The sequence below is a fragment of the Harpia harpyja genome, chromosome 1, assembly GCF_026419915.1.
Source record: "Harpia harpyja isolate bHarHar1 chromosome 1, bHarHar1 primary haplotype, whole genome shotgun sequence".
In the NCBI taxonomy this organism is placed as follows: domain Eukaryota; kingdom Metazoa; phylum Chordata; class Aves; order Accipitriformes; family Accipitridae; genus Harpia; species Harpia harpyja.
In genome coordinates, this window is record NC_068940.1 from 78,006,193 (window position 1) to 78,020,826 (window position 14,634).

Consider the following 14,634-nt stretch of genomic DNA (forward strand, 5'->3'; position numbering starts at 1 on the left):
GGTAAAACGGCACCAAAGTAAAACCAAATAACTTCTCATTGCATTGTCCATCTAAAAAGGAAGGTACCTACTGGGTTTTTTAGGAAGTTTTGCCAGACATCAGTGAAAGCACTGAGCAATAATATGTCAGAGAGAGGAAGGTCAGCTCAGCATACAGAATACTGGTTTTTGTAATTTTATTTTAAAGGAAATTACGTTCAGATACAGCCCAGTGCTATCAGCAGAGATTTAAATGAATATTTAAAGCTAACAAACTCCTATAATTAATCTCTCAGCTTCACAATTCTTCTGTCATTAATACTGATTAGGAGCTCAGACTAAATTCACTCTTTTGCATTACCCAGATTCAAAATCACAATCATGTTAAAAAAAATACAAAAATGTCTAAAATTTCACTTTCCAACCTAACTTATAGGAATAATAAAACCATTGAAATGCCTTCATTAAAAAGCCACATTGACATGATTTACAGCTGTACAAACTGTTGTTTAAAACAAGTATTATAGGATAAGTGATCAAAGCAGTGCTAAAGATTTGAAGCAGAATTTTTCCCACTGCCCTTAGATAGACTTTTCTGGCTAAATTACAAATAAAAACCACTTTGTACTCTTAAATTCACCAAAATAAAAAAGTCCAAATAACTGTGTCTGAGAGAAAAGAGAAGGCCATATTCTATGGTGTGTACTCACACTCCAAATTCCCAGGATGTGGAATGCTACTGCAACAAGGGGTTTCCTTGCGCCTGAGGTACTTGATATTTGACTAAGACCTGCATAGAAAATGAGTAGAAACACATCCTGCACCTGACAAGGTGAACAGTCTGCATGCTGGAAAAGAACTGAGTACTGCTGAGTAAGGCCACCAAGACAAAGTATGGCGTAAGCACAATCTGGTTAAGGCAGAGTACATATTTTTGAAGATGTTATTTCTTCTGCTTCCACTTATAAAAGCACTAGTGCACTAGAATGTGTTTAAGAGCTTTTGTTAAAAAGACCTGGTGGAGCTGGAGGTGGTTCACAGAGATAAATCTAAAGAAATTCATTACAATAAGCTAGACAGTCCCTCAAAAAAACCTTTGACGACTTCATATTCTTACAGCCATTCAGTCTGAAACTCCAAATATATTTACTAACAAGACAAACAAACATTTTAAGCACAGCTTTCTCAAAATACCCATCCCTTATTTGCCCCCTACAAGACATAGCTTCCACTCTGGATCAGGCAGCACCTGAAATTTTATGTGAGTGAGTGTGGCAATATTTTTCCCTAGTAAGTAAATCATGTCCAGTCCTACCCTTGCAACAGATGTAGAATTAGTCACTTATCAGGCCAAATTCTGCACAATATTATGCTGACCTTAATCTAAAGGAATTTCTGTGGCATTAGTTTGGATTTTTAAGTGAAGGCAGAATTTGGCCCACTTTAGCACATTAAAATAAACTGATCCACAGCTTATATTTGAAGAATCAATAGATTAAACAAAGTATTGGTAGCACTTCCCATATTTACTACATGAAGAGCCTCACTCACCCTATTTGACCAGCTTACAACTATCATTTATCCTTTCCAGTGCTAAGATTTCTAGGTTATTTGCAGAAATATATCAAAGCTCAGGAAAGCGTAACAACAGATGCACAGATGCATCATATTGTTGCATAAGCTTATGCTTAAAAACACTAGAAAGTAGCTGGGCTCTGATCATTCTTTGGCTTGAAGCTGGAGCCTCCCTGGATAGATCAGTTCTTCCATTTGTTGGAGTCCCAAGCCAGGAACCAGCCTGTGAATGTCGGGGGTTCATGCCCCTGCTTCACAATGACAATGGGGGTCCCCTTATCTCTGCCAGAAGGATCTGTTTCAATATAGCGTTTGGCTAAAAACAGAGAGGAAATAAAACATGTAATATATTAGTTCATTCCTTTGGTATAAAAAATACATTAAAAGCCCTAGTGAAAGAACCCAGGGCTACTATAATACAGTATTCAGTTAAATTATTTCAAAGGCAATGAAATGATCAGGTAATTGCTGATTTCTCCCAGCTGCCAGTGAAAGAATTTTCCATGAGGTTAAAACAGAGGGACTGGTGCTCTGATCAGTTTGTTGCCATACAGCTGGGTTTTGGCTCTTGAGCAGGAGGAAGAATTTGCTAGTGCTGTGCAGATGCACAAGCTTCATTCCCATTTTTTCCTTTGTAAAAGCCAGTATAGTTTCCCTTGACATCACAATGTGACATCAGTACATATTGGAAACAAAGCTAGGTAACCCTAGCTGCTCCAGGGAAATATCTGCAAGCGTTTTTAGCACAAACTTTGTCAGAATGACTCAGCTATGTGAAATCACACCAGAGATAACATGTGATTTTTCAAGGAGGTGCACTCCACGTGAGTTGTCTTGATTTGTTCTGCAATTGGAATTTCCTCCTCCAAATTTAACTCAGTGAAGGGTAGCAGTGTAAGGACTTGAGGATTTGTTGGCATTCCTTTGACTACATACACTAGTGTAGGGTGCAGCTCAGTAGGTATCTCCTTTAGAATTCTTCCTCTCTTCAGTGCAGTTTCTTTTCATGGACCTCTCCTACATATTCTTTAAAAAGCTCTGCAGCCTAGTAATGCTATCTTGATTAATTTTACCCTTCATAAACTTACAGATAAGAAAGATACAATGAGTTTTAAAGCACATTTAAAGGAGAAAATAATCTTCTCCAGGATTAAATCCTAATAAGCTCAGTAACACTTTTAAACACTGTAAACATAACTAGATTTCTTCTACATCATCTTTTTCACTTCTTTCAGTAATATTGATGGTACTTCACTCAGATTTCTGCCAAATTGATTCGATTTACCTGATTTAACGGATTCCTGTTGCTCAGTTTCATTAGCATCCTTCCCAATCCAGACAAAAACCTGCAAACAGAGAGAAAGATATAGCTCCCATGTTGTTATAAGGATGTTGCGTACAACAGATAAAGTACAAAATAGTTGATACCACTAGGAGAAAGAATATACACTATGAAAAGACTGCAGAGATACACAGCTCTCACAAACAACAGCTGATGATTTTTTTTTCCCTTGCAAGATACTGTAGTTCTATCCTCTGAAATCTCACCGCTCTATTTATACTGGAAGGCTGGACCTTTATGCACTCTGATGAAAGGAACTCTAATTAACTTTTCCATGGCTATCTTTTACAATTTGCCAAGGAAATTGGTCTTTACGTGCAGGTGAAAACAGGAGCTGTCTCTCGTTTGAGCTTTGCGTGCACATCAATGCTTGGGCCCTGTCATCAATGCTACCCAGGGTAACTGCTAGATAACCCACTGAATAACCCAACAACCAGAGCCTTGATCTGTAATCCCCACATATTTTTTTTTTCTGTCAAGGATCCTTTTGGAAACCAGCTACATGTCCCAGACTTCTTTCCTTCTTACCCAAGTCAGTATGTCCCAAATACTTTCTGTCCAGCTCTTCCACCCACCTTCCCCCATCACTCCTTCCCACATGGACCTTGGACATTCCTTCTCATTTCCAAAAACCTCAGCCTTTTTTTCCTTAAGGCTGAAGAAGACAAAGTGTGGGATCTGTGACCTCCTCCCCCCTTCCCTCCAAGGGGAGAGTAAGAGTAGAGAGAATATACTGAGAGAAACATATGTGCCCTCCGCACCCGCAGCAATTTTGCCTGTCATCCAAAAAACTCTCAACATTTTCAGTTTTCAGTGAACCTGGGAAAATGACGGAGATTGGTTCTGTCACCCTCCACCCAGTTCTTCTGGAGAAATCTCTGTAAGGGTCTAGTGTTCGTCCCCTTATCTAGTAAGACTTTTTGTAGGTGCTGCTACGTGGATTTGGTGGCTTCTGAATACCTTTTATGCAGTAACTTTCTTTTTTAAAATTAATAAATTTTAGTGATAAGGTCAAAAACATTACTGAGAGTCTTTCAGAACACTGCCGGGGCTTATACTCTTGAAGCCTCCATTGGTTTTGACGGGAAGTGCCTGCTGTGGTCTCACATTATGCTTGGAAATTCAATAGTCTATGTTCACACTAGCACATCATATAGCTCAAAAAATATAGCTCCCTCTGGTATAATTTAAAGAAACAAAACCTCTTCTATTCTCACAAGGATTATTTTTCCTCCTGTCTTATGATCTAAGTGGTTAAAAATAAATTATCTTTGTTACCACAAAAAGCAGTGGTCAAGTACACAGCATACCTGCTCCCAAGCATCGAGCAACATGACATCATCTTCAGCCAAGTCATCCTGAGTGAATTCTCCTGGGACCTCCTCAATCTAAAAAGGATATTATGTTGAGGTTTTTTGTGTTTGTTTTTTAATGATTTATCAAGATATTCTGATTTTACACAGACCAAAGATATTTTTAAAAGGGTAAGTCCAGAAGCTGGTGTGCAATTCTTTTTGATCGTAAAGGGTCAAGCCCTAAACTGATTTGATGAATGTGTCAACGGTGTTTCACTGAAAGGAAACAAATCACATAATTGCATGTCCTGTAAAGTCAGCTCTCAGTTTGTCAGAACTGATAGGATGTCCTCAGGAGTGGCAGAGTTTTACATTGTAATTGTGAATATTGTTAAGTTGGGACCAAGGTCTGCCAGAAGAAGGAGACAGGTAAATTTCCGTAGAGCACCCTGTACCAAGCAAACTACATCTATCAGCTGATATCAGCTGATATATTCATGCAGCTTACATTCATTAATAAGGAAAAGAAACTGCTTTGGTTTGCAGTGGGTGAGCTCAGTGATAAAATACACATCCAAGCAAGCTTTCCAGTTACTTGATAATGGGACATCACAGTTGACTAAGTCCACAAAGGAAAGGCAGTCTGTTTCCTTCTTCCAAGGATGTGCAGGCAGATAGGAAAGCAGTTTGATGTTATTCTGTATGAGAAGGAGAGGTAATAATGTAGCTAGTGGTCAGTCCTCTACTTTTGAAGGACTGTTGAGGGTTCAGCTATTCTTGGTCATATAGGAGCACTAAAGGGATGGTAAGTAGATGGTGCAAAAGACCACCCTGTATTATGGTGGCCAGAAGGTCAGAGTGATCTGACCTACCTTTTCTGGTGAGCTCTAACAGTGGTGATTCTGTTACTAGAGAAATGCTACAGGAAAGAGGGGATTTCACAGAATTTGGAGGGAGTTTAAAACAAAAAGCAAACAAGTGCATAGCTCCCAGCAGACTATTATAGAGAGGTTGGTTCCTATTACTGTATTTCACAGGAGTGTTTTAGAAGCTTGTTAGAAGAATACACTTTACTACTCTCATAAGATTTTAAAGTCCTTATTAAAGGTTCCTATTTGTTTTATCCCTCTCCAAATGAATGGGCTATGCCTTAAGGAGACTGCAGAGATGGTAGCTAGCTATGTCCCCTACCTAAAAATTAGTGCATCCTTGCCAAACGGTGACACAGTGCTGCCCTCCCAGAATACGGTAAGTAATTAAGCCTGAATCACAGGCTTAATACCTAGTGCACAGCTATGGGCATTTCTGCTAAGGAAATAAGTCTTCCTACCTCCTTGAGCACAGGCCAATACCTTAGAGGTGTAATTACATGTCTTAAATCTCTATGGAAAATTTCAGGCTGCTAGGGATTTTTGGCAAGGGACATTTCTTTTCCTCACCACCACTATCAAACACCTAAGTGGCAATGCACTGAGCTGCACTTTCTCAGCAAAATGGTAGCAGTCTGGCAACGCTCTGCAACAACACAATTGCTTTTGACTGGGCAAACACCTTGTCTTTTTGCATCTGCAGGCCTCTAGTCCAAGGCTGGAGCAGGCTCTGTGTGCAAACTTCTGCCGAGTTAACTCTTCTGTCCGTCCTTTGCATTTGGATTGATTTAAAGCACCAAACGTCAACTCTCTAGCTCTTGCCAAGCACGGCTAACTAAGCCAGATGCCCAGATTGATTTAATGTCTCCTGACTCCCAAGGCAAAATATACCAGAAACTATATAATTAAACAGACAGGAAAGTATCCCTCATATACTCACAATAAATCTGCCAGTCTTATTAGAACAACCATACAGGCGAGGGGGATGATCTTCAGCCTTTGTCAAGAGCTGTGATGAAGTCTGGTATTTTTTTTTACCTCCAAGTGCTTTCCAGAATTCCTCTGAAATACACAATATATAATTTATTCAGCAGTGGATTTAATATTTGATGTTTTAGCTTGTTAGATACTGTTTCAAGAATCCCCAAACAATATCTTCTTTGCTGTCTCAAAGATGGGTGCATTTTCTCACAGTTCTTCCTGCAGTTTGTCAAAATAACAATGAAGATATCACTTGCAGACTGAAAGAGAGCAATGCGCTATGTCCTTCTCCCCTCCTAGGCACTCATGGTAAAGAAACGACCGCATTCTTCTGCAGCTCCTGCTACTGACTAGTCCTACAGACTTCTAGGGCATTGCACTGCTTGTGTATCAGCCAGTTTTGGATGGATCTTCATGGTAAAATGTCAGGTTGGATTTTCAAAGAGAGAGAGAGAGCGCACATGCATCTGCCTCCAAAATACGTATGATCGCAAAAACCATTCAGGCTGTGTTTCCATGCAGTGCTGTGTATTCTCAGTTGCCTATTAGCAACCACATGGCTTCATACTAACCTGGTTCCTGGCCTTCATTAATCATAGCAGTCTGGCATTTAAGAACACTGGCAATGTATTGAGCCCCTTGTTCCTCTTCTTTGTTTGCTCCTTTTCCTACCCAGGTGTAGCCAGAGTTGTCTGGCAGTTTCAGAACAAAGACATCATTGGAGTTTAGTGACATTGCATCAACGTCAACCTAGATCGAGAAAGAAATTGTTTTATTCTTCATATTTAAAAGTAATGTGATCACTATTTTGCATGCTTATATAAAATGTGTAGACAGATGTTGATCAGCTATGTTTTTTCCTTCAATTTTTCCCTAGATTTATAAAGATGGAAGTTAGAGAAGAATTTAACTTGAAACAGGGAACTGACTTGAAGTACAAAACTTTGGACTGTTTGGCAGTAGGAAGGGCTATCTCGTAAAGGTTGCTGATTTCTCATCTATTCTTTGTCAGCTGACAGTGTTCACTATGCATTTTCTTATAGTTTCCTCTGAAACATGTAGATTGGTTGTAGCTAGTTATGGCATATTCTCTTTGATTTATTAGATGGGTTGGTCACATAGAGCAGTGATTTGATTTGGAGTTCTGTTTCTACCACATGTGACTACCCAACAAGATTAGTTGGAGAGGCTCGTGGCAGCTATAGCGTTTTCCATGGGGAATAGCTGGTTTACTTAGCAGGTGACCTTACCTCCGCAATCCTGGTAATGTCTGCCAGGTTCCTGCGGATTTGGAAGAGTCGCGTGGGTGGAGCAGGTTTCTGACCTTCCTTCTTGGATGTCCCATCCTTGTAAACAATAAGCGGTTTGTTTTTGAACAAGCTCAGTAAATGTGCAGGCTCTTTGCCTTGGCTGACTCGGATCTGTACATACGTAAAGAAATGCAATAAGAGAAACAAAAGGAAACAGGTAGTTATTTTTGGTCTTTGTTGACTAGCATAGGGGATGTTAGCCAATAATGCTAAGTATGTTACCAAGAATGAGAAATCGCAAGCTGAGAAGATCTAAAAATATAGTTCCAGACACATTAGAGCATTTGTGAGTTTTTTGTCAATCATGCTGACACAAAGACAAGATTCAAACTTCTAACATAATGTTTAGCTGATTAAAATGGCTGCTACCTACTGTAATAAGAAAATTACTCCTTTTCAAAAGAACTGTCATTTCATAGAGTTTTATAGACTGACTTAATTCCCCTGAAAAATTATCTTGGAAGCTTAGGTGCCCTGTATTTAAGCAGAAGAGAATGGTTATTCATCCTGTTCATTATTTCTATGTGTATTTTACCTGCAAGAGGATGAAAAAGATAAGCATAAATCTATCTTGCAGAGGTTAACAGGGATGACAAAAATGAACTTCCCTTACAGATGCAAAAGATGTTATTGCAATCTCAAAAAAACATTGAGCTATGAAGAACGACTATTTTTAGGTTAATGTATGATAGAAGTTATTTGTATACAACCATTTTTTCTTCCTTTATAACAGTATCACCTGCCAAGGCGGAGGGCTGCAACTCCCCACCTTTCACTGCCAGAAAGAAAGGGAAAAAAAGGGAATGAGGTATGCTGTGTAGCCAGCAGAGGAGAAGCGGAGAGCCCCAGCCCGTTAGCCCTGCCCGGTGAGGCTTGGGGTGGCTGCAGCTGGGCAGCCTGGCGGCTGGGGCGGTGGTGGTCATGCTGGGCAGCAGGAGCCGGTGCTTCTGCTTATCTCACCGCTGGATAGATTGGTACAGTTGCCTGATAAGGATACCCTAGGACACATACACTTGTAGGTGCCAAACTGCGGCAGGATTTTACAAATGCCAAAAAACCCCCAAACCCACCAGAAAAAAACCCAAACCACTGCTGAGGGAAACATACTCCTGCAAAACAAATAGGAGAACGGCTTTTTAATAGTCATTTGTACTGTAGTGCCATCTAGTGACCACAAAATAGTACCTTTAAACCTTTCAAATAATGCTAATACAGACGTTAAGCACAGGTAATATATTCTAGGTAGCCGTGTACATGCATACAAATGCACACATGCATATATACGTATGTGTGTGTATAGACACACATACATATATATACACATATATATATTCCTAAATTCATTGCAGGCTAAAAGTACTTTTAACTATCATGTCCATTGCAGTGAGATGGATCTCCCTTCAGCTTTAACAAAACAGCTTTTTAAGCACATCATTATTGCAGCTGTTAGTAGTAATATTATTATTATTACTTTAGTGTTAGTATTGGCCTTAGGTATGAGGCAGGACCATACTGTGCTGAACTCTATCCAAATATAGAACATGTGTTAGGAATATTTCAAGGATTAATTACCTACGAGTGTTCCAATCCTTCCTTAATATAATTTCAATCATAAATCATAACTGATTAATAGCTAAAAGTATGGTCTGCCATCTAAATTAACTGTACCTTGGTGGGCGGGGGAAGCCCTTTACTTTGGAAATTAAGAAATGGGAAGCACAGAATTATCTCCTGCTGCCCAGAAAATCCCTGTCTGCCCCTAGTCATCCTCCAGCTCTAGCCTTTTTATGAGAAGAGGAGACCTCTCACCTCTCCACCTACCCACCACTCCTCACTAGTGATGAAAGCAGAGCACACACCCCGGTCATGTTAGGAATAGCTTATCTCCTCACACCTTTTAGCTGCCAATGTCCTGTGCCTTCCCTTGCACACCCCATTTCTGCAAGTGAGGATGTGTATCCTGCTTTCATGGAGCTGCAAGCACTATGGCATGCAAAAACCCAAGTTATGTTCCTCACTAAGGCAGGGACAAGCCAGACCCTGTCGCACAGTCCTGGCAGGCTCTCCCGTTCTGGCTGTCATGTGGCATTCATGTGTCCTGGTTTTGGCCCTCTAGAAGTCAGGTGTCTTGTCTGGGCTAAACATCACAGCTTCCTCCATAATCAAAAGGAGACAGGGGAGCTCATGCAGGGCTATCGCCCTGTCAGACACCTGCTTCAGAGTGAGTTGCTCTAGGAGGATCTTATCATTCAGTCTCCACTGACCATGTACAGAGTCCATAAGGCTAGGCAGGACTAAAACCTAATTTTTAGACAGTGAAAGTCGAAGGAAAGAAAAGGCAGTTTTAGGTTGTGTTATATCTGTGTTCTTTCGCACATCTACGTTCAGAAAGGATGATTCAAATGGGAAATCACCAGTGACTTTAAAAGAAGCCCATGGTGCTTGGCTCAATACAGACCATGAGCAGTTGATATTCCCAGTCTTCAAATACTACGTCCTCCTTTCAGTTCTCATTGAAATTTGCATATATTGCATGCTCTATTGAATTCTATCCAAAAGACACTAACCTGCACGGCCTGACCGTTCAATAAGCGATCCAGCTGAACAGTCAGAAATGCAGATGCAGTCAGTTCATCTTTTGTAGTATGGGCTCCTTGCCTGAGGAAGACAAGGAGAAAGACAATGGTTAAGGCCAGTTTCAAAATGATCCAGAGCTTATACTGCATGATGAACGCACAGTAAACAATCTTGCATTTACACATGGTTAGACTCAAAAGGACATAAAGTCAGCATAAAATAATATCCACATGCTGGAGGTCTGTGCAAAGCCAACCAAACATACCATGTGTAGATGATCTGCCCTTTAGGGTAAGTGTAGAGGATAATGTAGCAGTCACCACCGTAGAACTGTCCGTACGTCACAGGTCCCACAGGAACTCTACCGCTGCTTTCCACGCGCCAGATCTGAGGAAACAGAGAAATCACTGAAGAATGCTGAACGTCATCCTGAGACACTTCAAGAAGCAATTTACTGTGTCATCCCTTGAGTCACGTTTGTTTCTGTTCCCAAGTGTACGGAATGAAACCAGGAAGGATTCTTCATGAAGTAGATAGATACACCCTGTGCCCACCGAATGAATGAAGAATGACCACCAACAAGCCATTGCAGTACACTTTTGTCTTGATGCTTTAATGCCACATGATCACCTCATAATGCTATGTTGAACTTACTTTCTTAACATCTTAAGGTTATAATATGACATGAATGGCACAAAATTGTGATCCATCATAGAACTATCATTTCATCTGGGAGAGGCACACTGTAGTCAGATAACACTGTTAGGCAGATTTCTTCCTATTTGATTGACTACAGCCCAGTTCAGTTAACAACTGCTCTTCAGAAACATACTGCTAAAATTATACAGCAAAAAATGCTTCGGACCTAAGCTGCTTTGGCTCAAGCCTATGGACCATCCCAAATATGGGGTTATAAAACTAGAAAATATACCAACAAGACTGTAGGTATTTATTTATCCCTTCTTTTTCTTCCAGAATCACAACATGCTATGTTGGTACAATGCCAAACCAGCCCTGTGTAGACCAAAGATATTCCTGCAGTGGGATATGGATAGATCTAGAAAGAATGTACAGTCATCTTTTTCTCTCCAAATCCAGGCCACCTGAGAGACACACTAGGGACAAAGAAGGTTCCTCTAGAAAGCAGATTGGATACATACATAAAGACGTGGAATGAATTTCTGATGCCAAGGACAAGCCTTCCCATTCCAGATTTCAAGCTGATGTGAGCTAGAGGTTCTTCTTTAGGCTAAGGATTAAGTATATCTTTAAAAGGTATTGTGTAGAACGGGAAGTATTTCTGCTGTTTGGTATCTATTGATGACTGGTACAACATCTTTCATAAGCACCAAAAAAACCATGACCCAGCATACAGCTGACAAAGAGACCCACTTTCTACTTCAAAGTACCTTTTCTGATGGTAGAGGTAACACTGCCACTAATGTAGTGTTACTCTACACAACAGTTTAAATGGCAAAACATAGAGTAGCAGCTTATCCTATTATAAGTAACAGAATACATTAGGTAGGTAGGTGGGATACAATTTAATACAACACAAAAATTACCTCTACTTTTCCTGAACCATCATCTACCATGTTATGCTGGGCAGCCATTTGTGGAGACTCGTGTAACTTGGTAGCATCAAATTCAATCTGCTCAATTTTAGCCACTCTCTCTGTGACACATACTTTGCCAAAGCCATCACTTTGATCTTTATCCTTCCAGTCTTTGAAAAATTGTTTGAAAATTGGTGTTTCACCTCCTTCGGGAAGGACTTGAATCTGAAATGAAGCAAGACACATGAAATGGAAGGAAAACAAAACTGACACAGTTACTCGAACAGAAACTTTTCTGAATCATCTGTTAGTGAAATATTGCCCTTATTGTCTTATAAGCCCTTAAAAATATTTTTTGCTGTTTTAAAAACAAAGTCTTTAACAGAGCTCATGCTCTCCTGGTACCATCTCATAAATAGATCACACCTGTGTGTTGGCAGGGTAATTCATCTGCTGTATGAATTGTTCAGCATTCTTCATGGCAGCCTTTCTCTCTTGCGGGTTAGCATCTTTGCCTGGTTAAAACATAACAATAACAACACATAGGAAAGGGCAATGAGCTCACAGATCCTGCAAAAACAAGATGTCCTTGAGCCAGGTTCTCTTCGACATTGCTCTTGCCTCAGTCTTGAACAAACACAAATGCTGGACATAACATGAGCAAGCAAGAAGAGTCACACAAAATTGAATGGACAAAACAGTACCTCAGTAGCTTTGGAAACAGTTAAAATTTTTTTTTTTTTAAAAGGGCATTGCTTTTTGCTTAGTCTGTGTGTTTCTATCAAAAAAATGCTGTTCATAATACCTGCTTGGTTCGAGGCACAAGAACACCCTGGCTCTTTTCTCTGAAACCTCCTTTGCTGGGCTGCAACGTGGTAAACAAAGCTGCTGTCCAGAACTGCCTTCACTTCTTCAGGCAGCACCACAGTCCAAGTAAATGAAACTCCCATTTCGTCTGGCTGTGCTGTGCAATTTACCACCACCCTTCCCCACCCATTGCTCCTTGTTCACCCTTGATCAGTGTTAGACATCTCTGAAAGTCTCTGTGGGATGATACCCAGGTGTATCAGGTCTGTGCTCAGATGGCTGTCAATGACTATATTCCAAAGACCTCTTACTCTAATAAGATGCTCCAATAAGCTATTCATTGTATTCCATTTTGAATGAGACTATTAGAAAAGTAATTCACATCCTCAGCTTAACGGTCTGAAGATTTCCAGCAGAGATGATAACTGCAGCCTCCCAGAGCAAGGGTGAGACTCACAGATTAATGAGTTTTTTCCACACATTATTGCTACCAACAATAGCAAAGTGAGGATGTACAGAGAGGCACATAGGGCCACATTCAAAGGGCCTAAGTTGTATTTTATTTATTTTATCCCTGAGCCTACTGCCTATCTGAACACAGCTCCCAAAATGCTCTCTTTGAAAGGATGTTTCCCTAACTGCAAATGAAGTTTTCAAGCAAAATGCTTACAATGCTTCCTGGACTGACTTCATGAATTTGACAACTGCATTGATTAATTAACTGCTATTGCATATGGTAAAAAGAAATGCAAATGCCGCATAATAATTAATACACTGCCTCAGACAAAAAAGGGGAGATACTCAGCAGTGGATGCAATGGCAGCACCACAGCAACCCAGCTACAAGGTGTCCAGACCTAATTCCCCAGTAGTAGTATGCTCCTGGGAAATGTTCAGTCAAAGCAATTGCAAATGCTCCTACAAGCACTGATGATACTACAGAGAAATATTCACAAGAACAAAAGAAGCATCAAAGTATTTGCAAGCTTATGCTTTTAGTTGATGCCTGGGACACTCACCTTTCAATTTCATACATCTGTGAAGTAATGTACAGAAATATTATATCTACCTATTATCAAACCTTCAGTGTCCTGATTTTGTCCCAGAAGATAGGGATTTGATGGCAATATACAAAACTTGTAGGTAGGATTCTTTATGCTTGCTTTGTAATTGCAGTTAGATAAGCATTTAAGCACCCAAGCTTACAGATGCCTCAAAAATAGCCAGGATCCATAGATAGGACTTGGTCTTGAGGCCCTTACTCACATGAGCAATCCTCGTCCATTGATCACACCAAGAAGAACTGTGTGCAGTGTACTGTGTCCAGCCAGTACTAAATCCTTGCTAGTGTCCCAAGGGTGTTGTGTCAACTCCTTAGATATGTCTGTGTAGCTTCTGCATTTGCAACAGAAATGATCTCTTACCTTTCCACACAAATATCTTCCTTGCAGCACCATTGTCCAAAATGAAGCACTCCTCAGACAAAAGCATAGCCATGGAGAAGGGGTTTTCCTCTGCTACCACAGACACCTTCATGGATCCACTTGCATCTGACACCTAAGAAAATGTCCTGGTTATATTCCTTTTCATTAGATTTATTACTGATATTATATTTTATTATTATTATTGTTAGTATTTTATTTTGAGTTATTAAATCATTCTTATCTCAACCCCCCCCCCCCCCCCCCCAAAAAAAAACAACCCAAGAAGAGACAAGTGATGCACAATGCAATTGCTCACCACCCACTGACTGATGCCAGAGCAGTGATCCGCCCCTCCCAGCCAACTCCCCCCAGTTTATATACTGAGCATGACATTCTATGGTATGGAATATCCCTTTGGCTACTTTGGGTCAGCTGTCCTGGCCGTGCTCCCTCCCAGCTTCTTGTACACCTGCATGCTGGCAGATCATGGGAAACTGAAAAATCCTTAACATAGGGTAAGTGCTACTTAGCAACAGCTAGAACATCAGTGTGTTACCAACATTATTCTCGCACTAAATCCAAAACACACTGTTCCAGCTACGAGGAAGAAAATTAACTCTATCCCAGCCAATACCAGGACAGAAAGCAATCATTTCAAATTTAGATCAACTCTGCTATTATAACCAACTAATTTCTGCTCCCAAAATTACTATAAAAATCAGTCACCATTCCTATATAAACGACTGCATGAAATTTGAGTGCTGCTGGAAAGTAAGGTTGGCTAATGATTTTTTTTGTTTTGTTTCATTTCATTTTACATCCAGTAGAGGGAGATGTCGTGTTAATTTTAGTGAGTTTGTTGGATCCCTATCTCACAACTTCTTAAAATAAATACGTTTCTCTCCCACTTTCAACTGCTC

General features: G+C 40.2%; 1 protein-coding gene across 1 annotated transcript in view; it reads right to left on the minus strand.

The window, feature by feature from the left end:
* Positions 1-159: 159 nt before the first annotated feature.
* Positions 160-14,634, minus strand: part of SCIN (scinderin) — a 53,626-nt gene continuing 39,151 nt past the window's right edge. Inside the window, exons 6-16 of the mRNA XM_052801209.1 lie at positions 13,715-13,847; positions 11,911-11,999; positions 11,494-11,709; positions 10,194-10,315; positions 9,919-10,009; positions 7,292-7,462; positions 6,614-6,791; positions 6,001-6,122; positions 4,207-4,284; positions 2,840-2,900; positions 160-1,870 (exon numbers count right to left, since the gene is read on the minus strand). Of these exons, the coding sequence (XP_052657169.1) occupies positions 1,737-1,870; positions 2,840-2,900; positions 4,207-4,284; positions 6,001-6,122; positions 6,614-6,791; positions 7,292-7,462; positions 9,919-10,009; positions 10,194-10,315; positions 11,494-11,709; positions 11,911-11,999; positions 13,715-13,847 (1,395 nt within the window). The 3' untranslated portion in view covers positions 160-1,736. The remainder of the gene's footprint in view (positions 1,871-2,839; positions 2,901-4,206; positions 4,285-6,000; positions 6,123-6,613; positions 6,792-7,291; positions 7,463-9,918; positions 10,010-10,193; positions 10,316-11,493; positions 11,710-11,910; positions 12,000-13,714; positions 13,848-14,634) is intronic.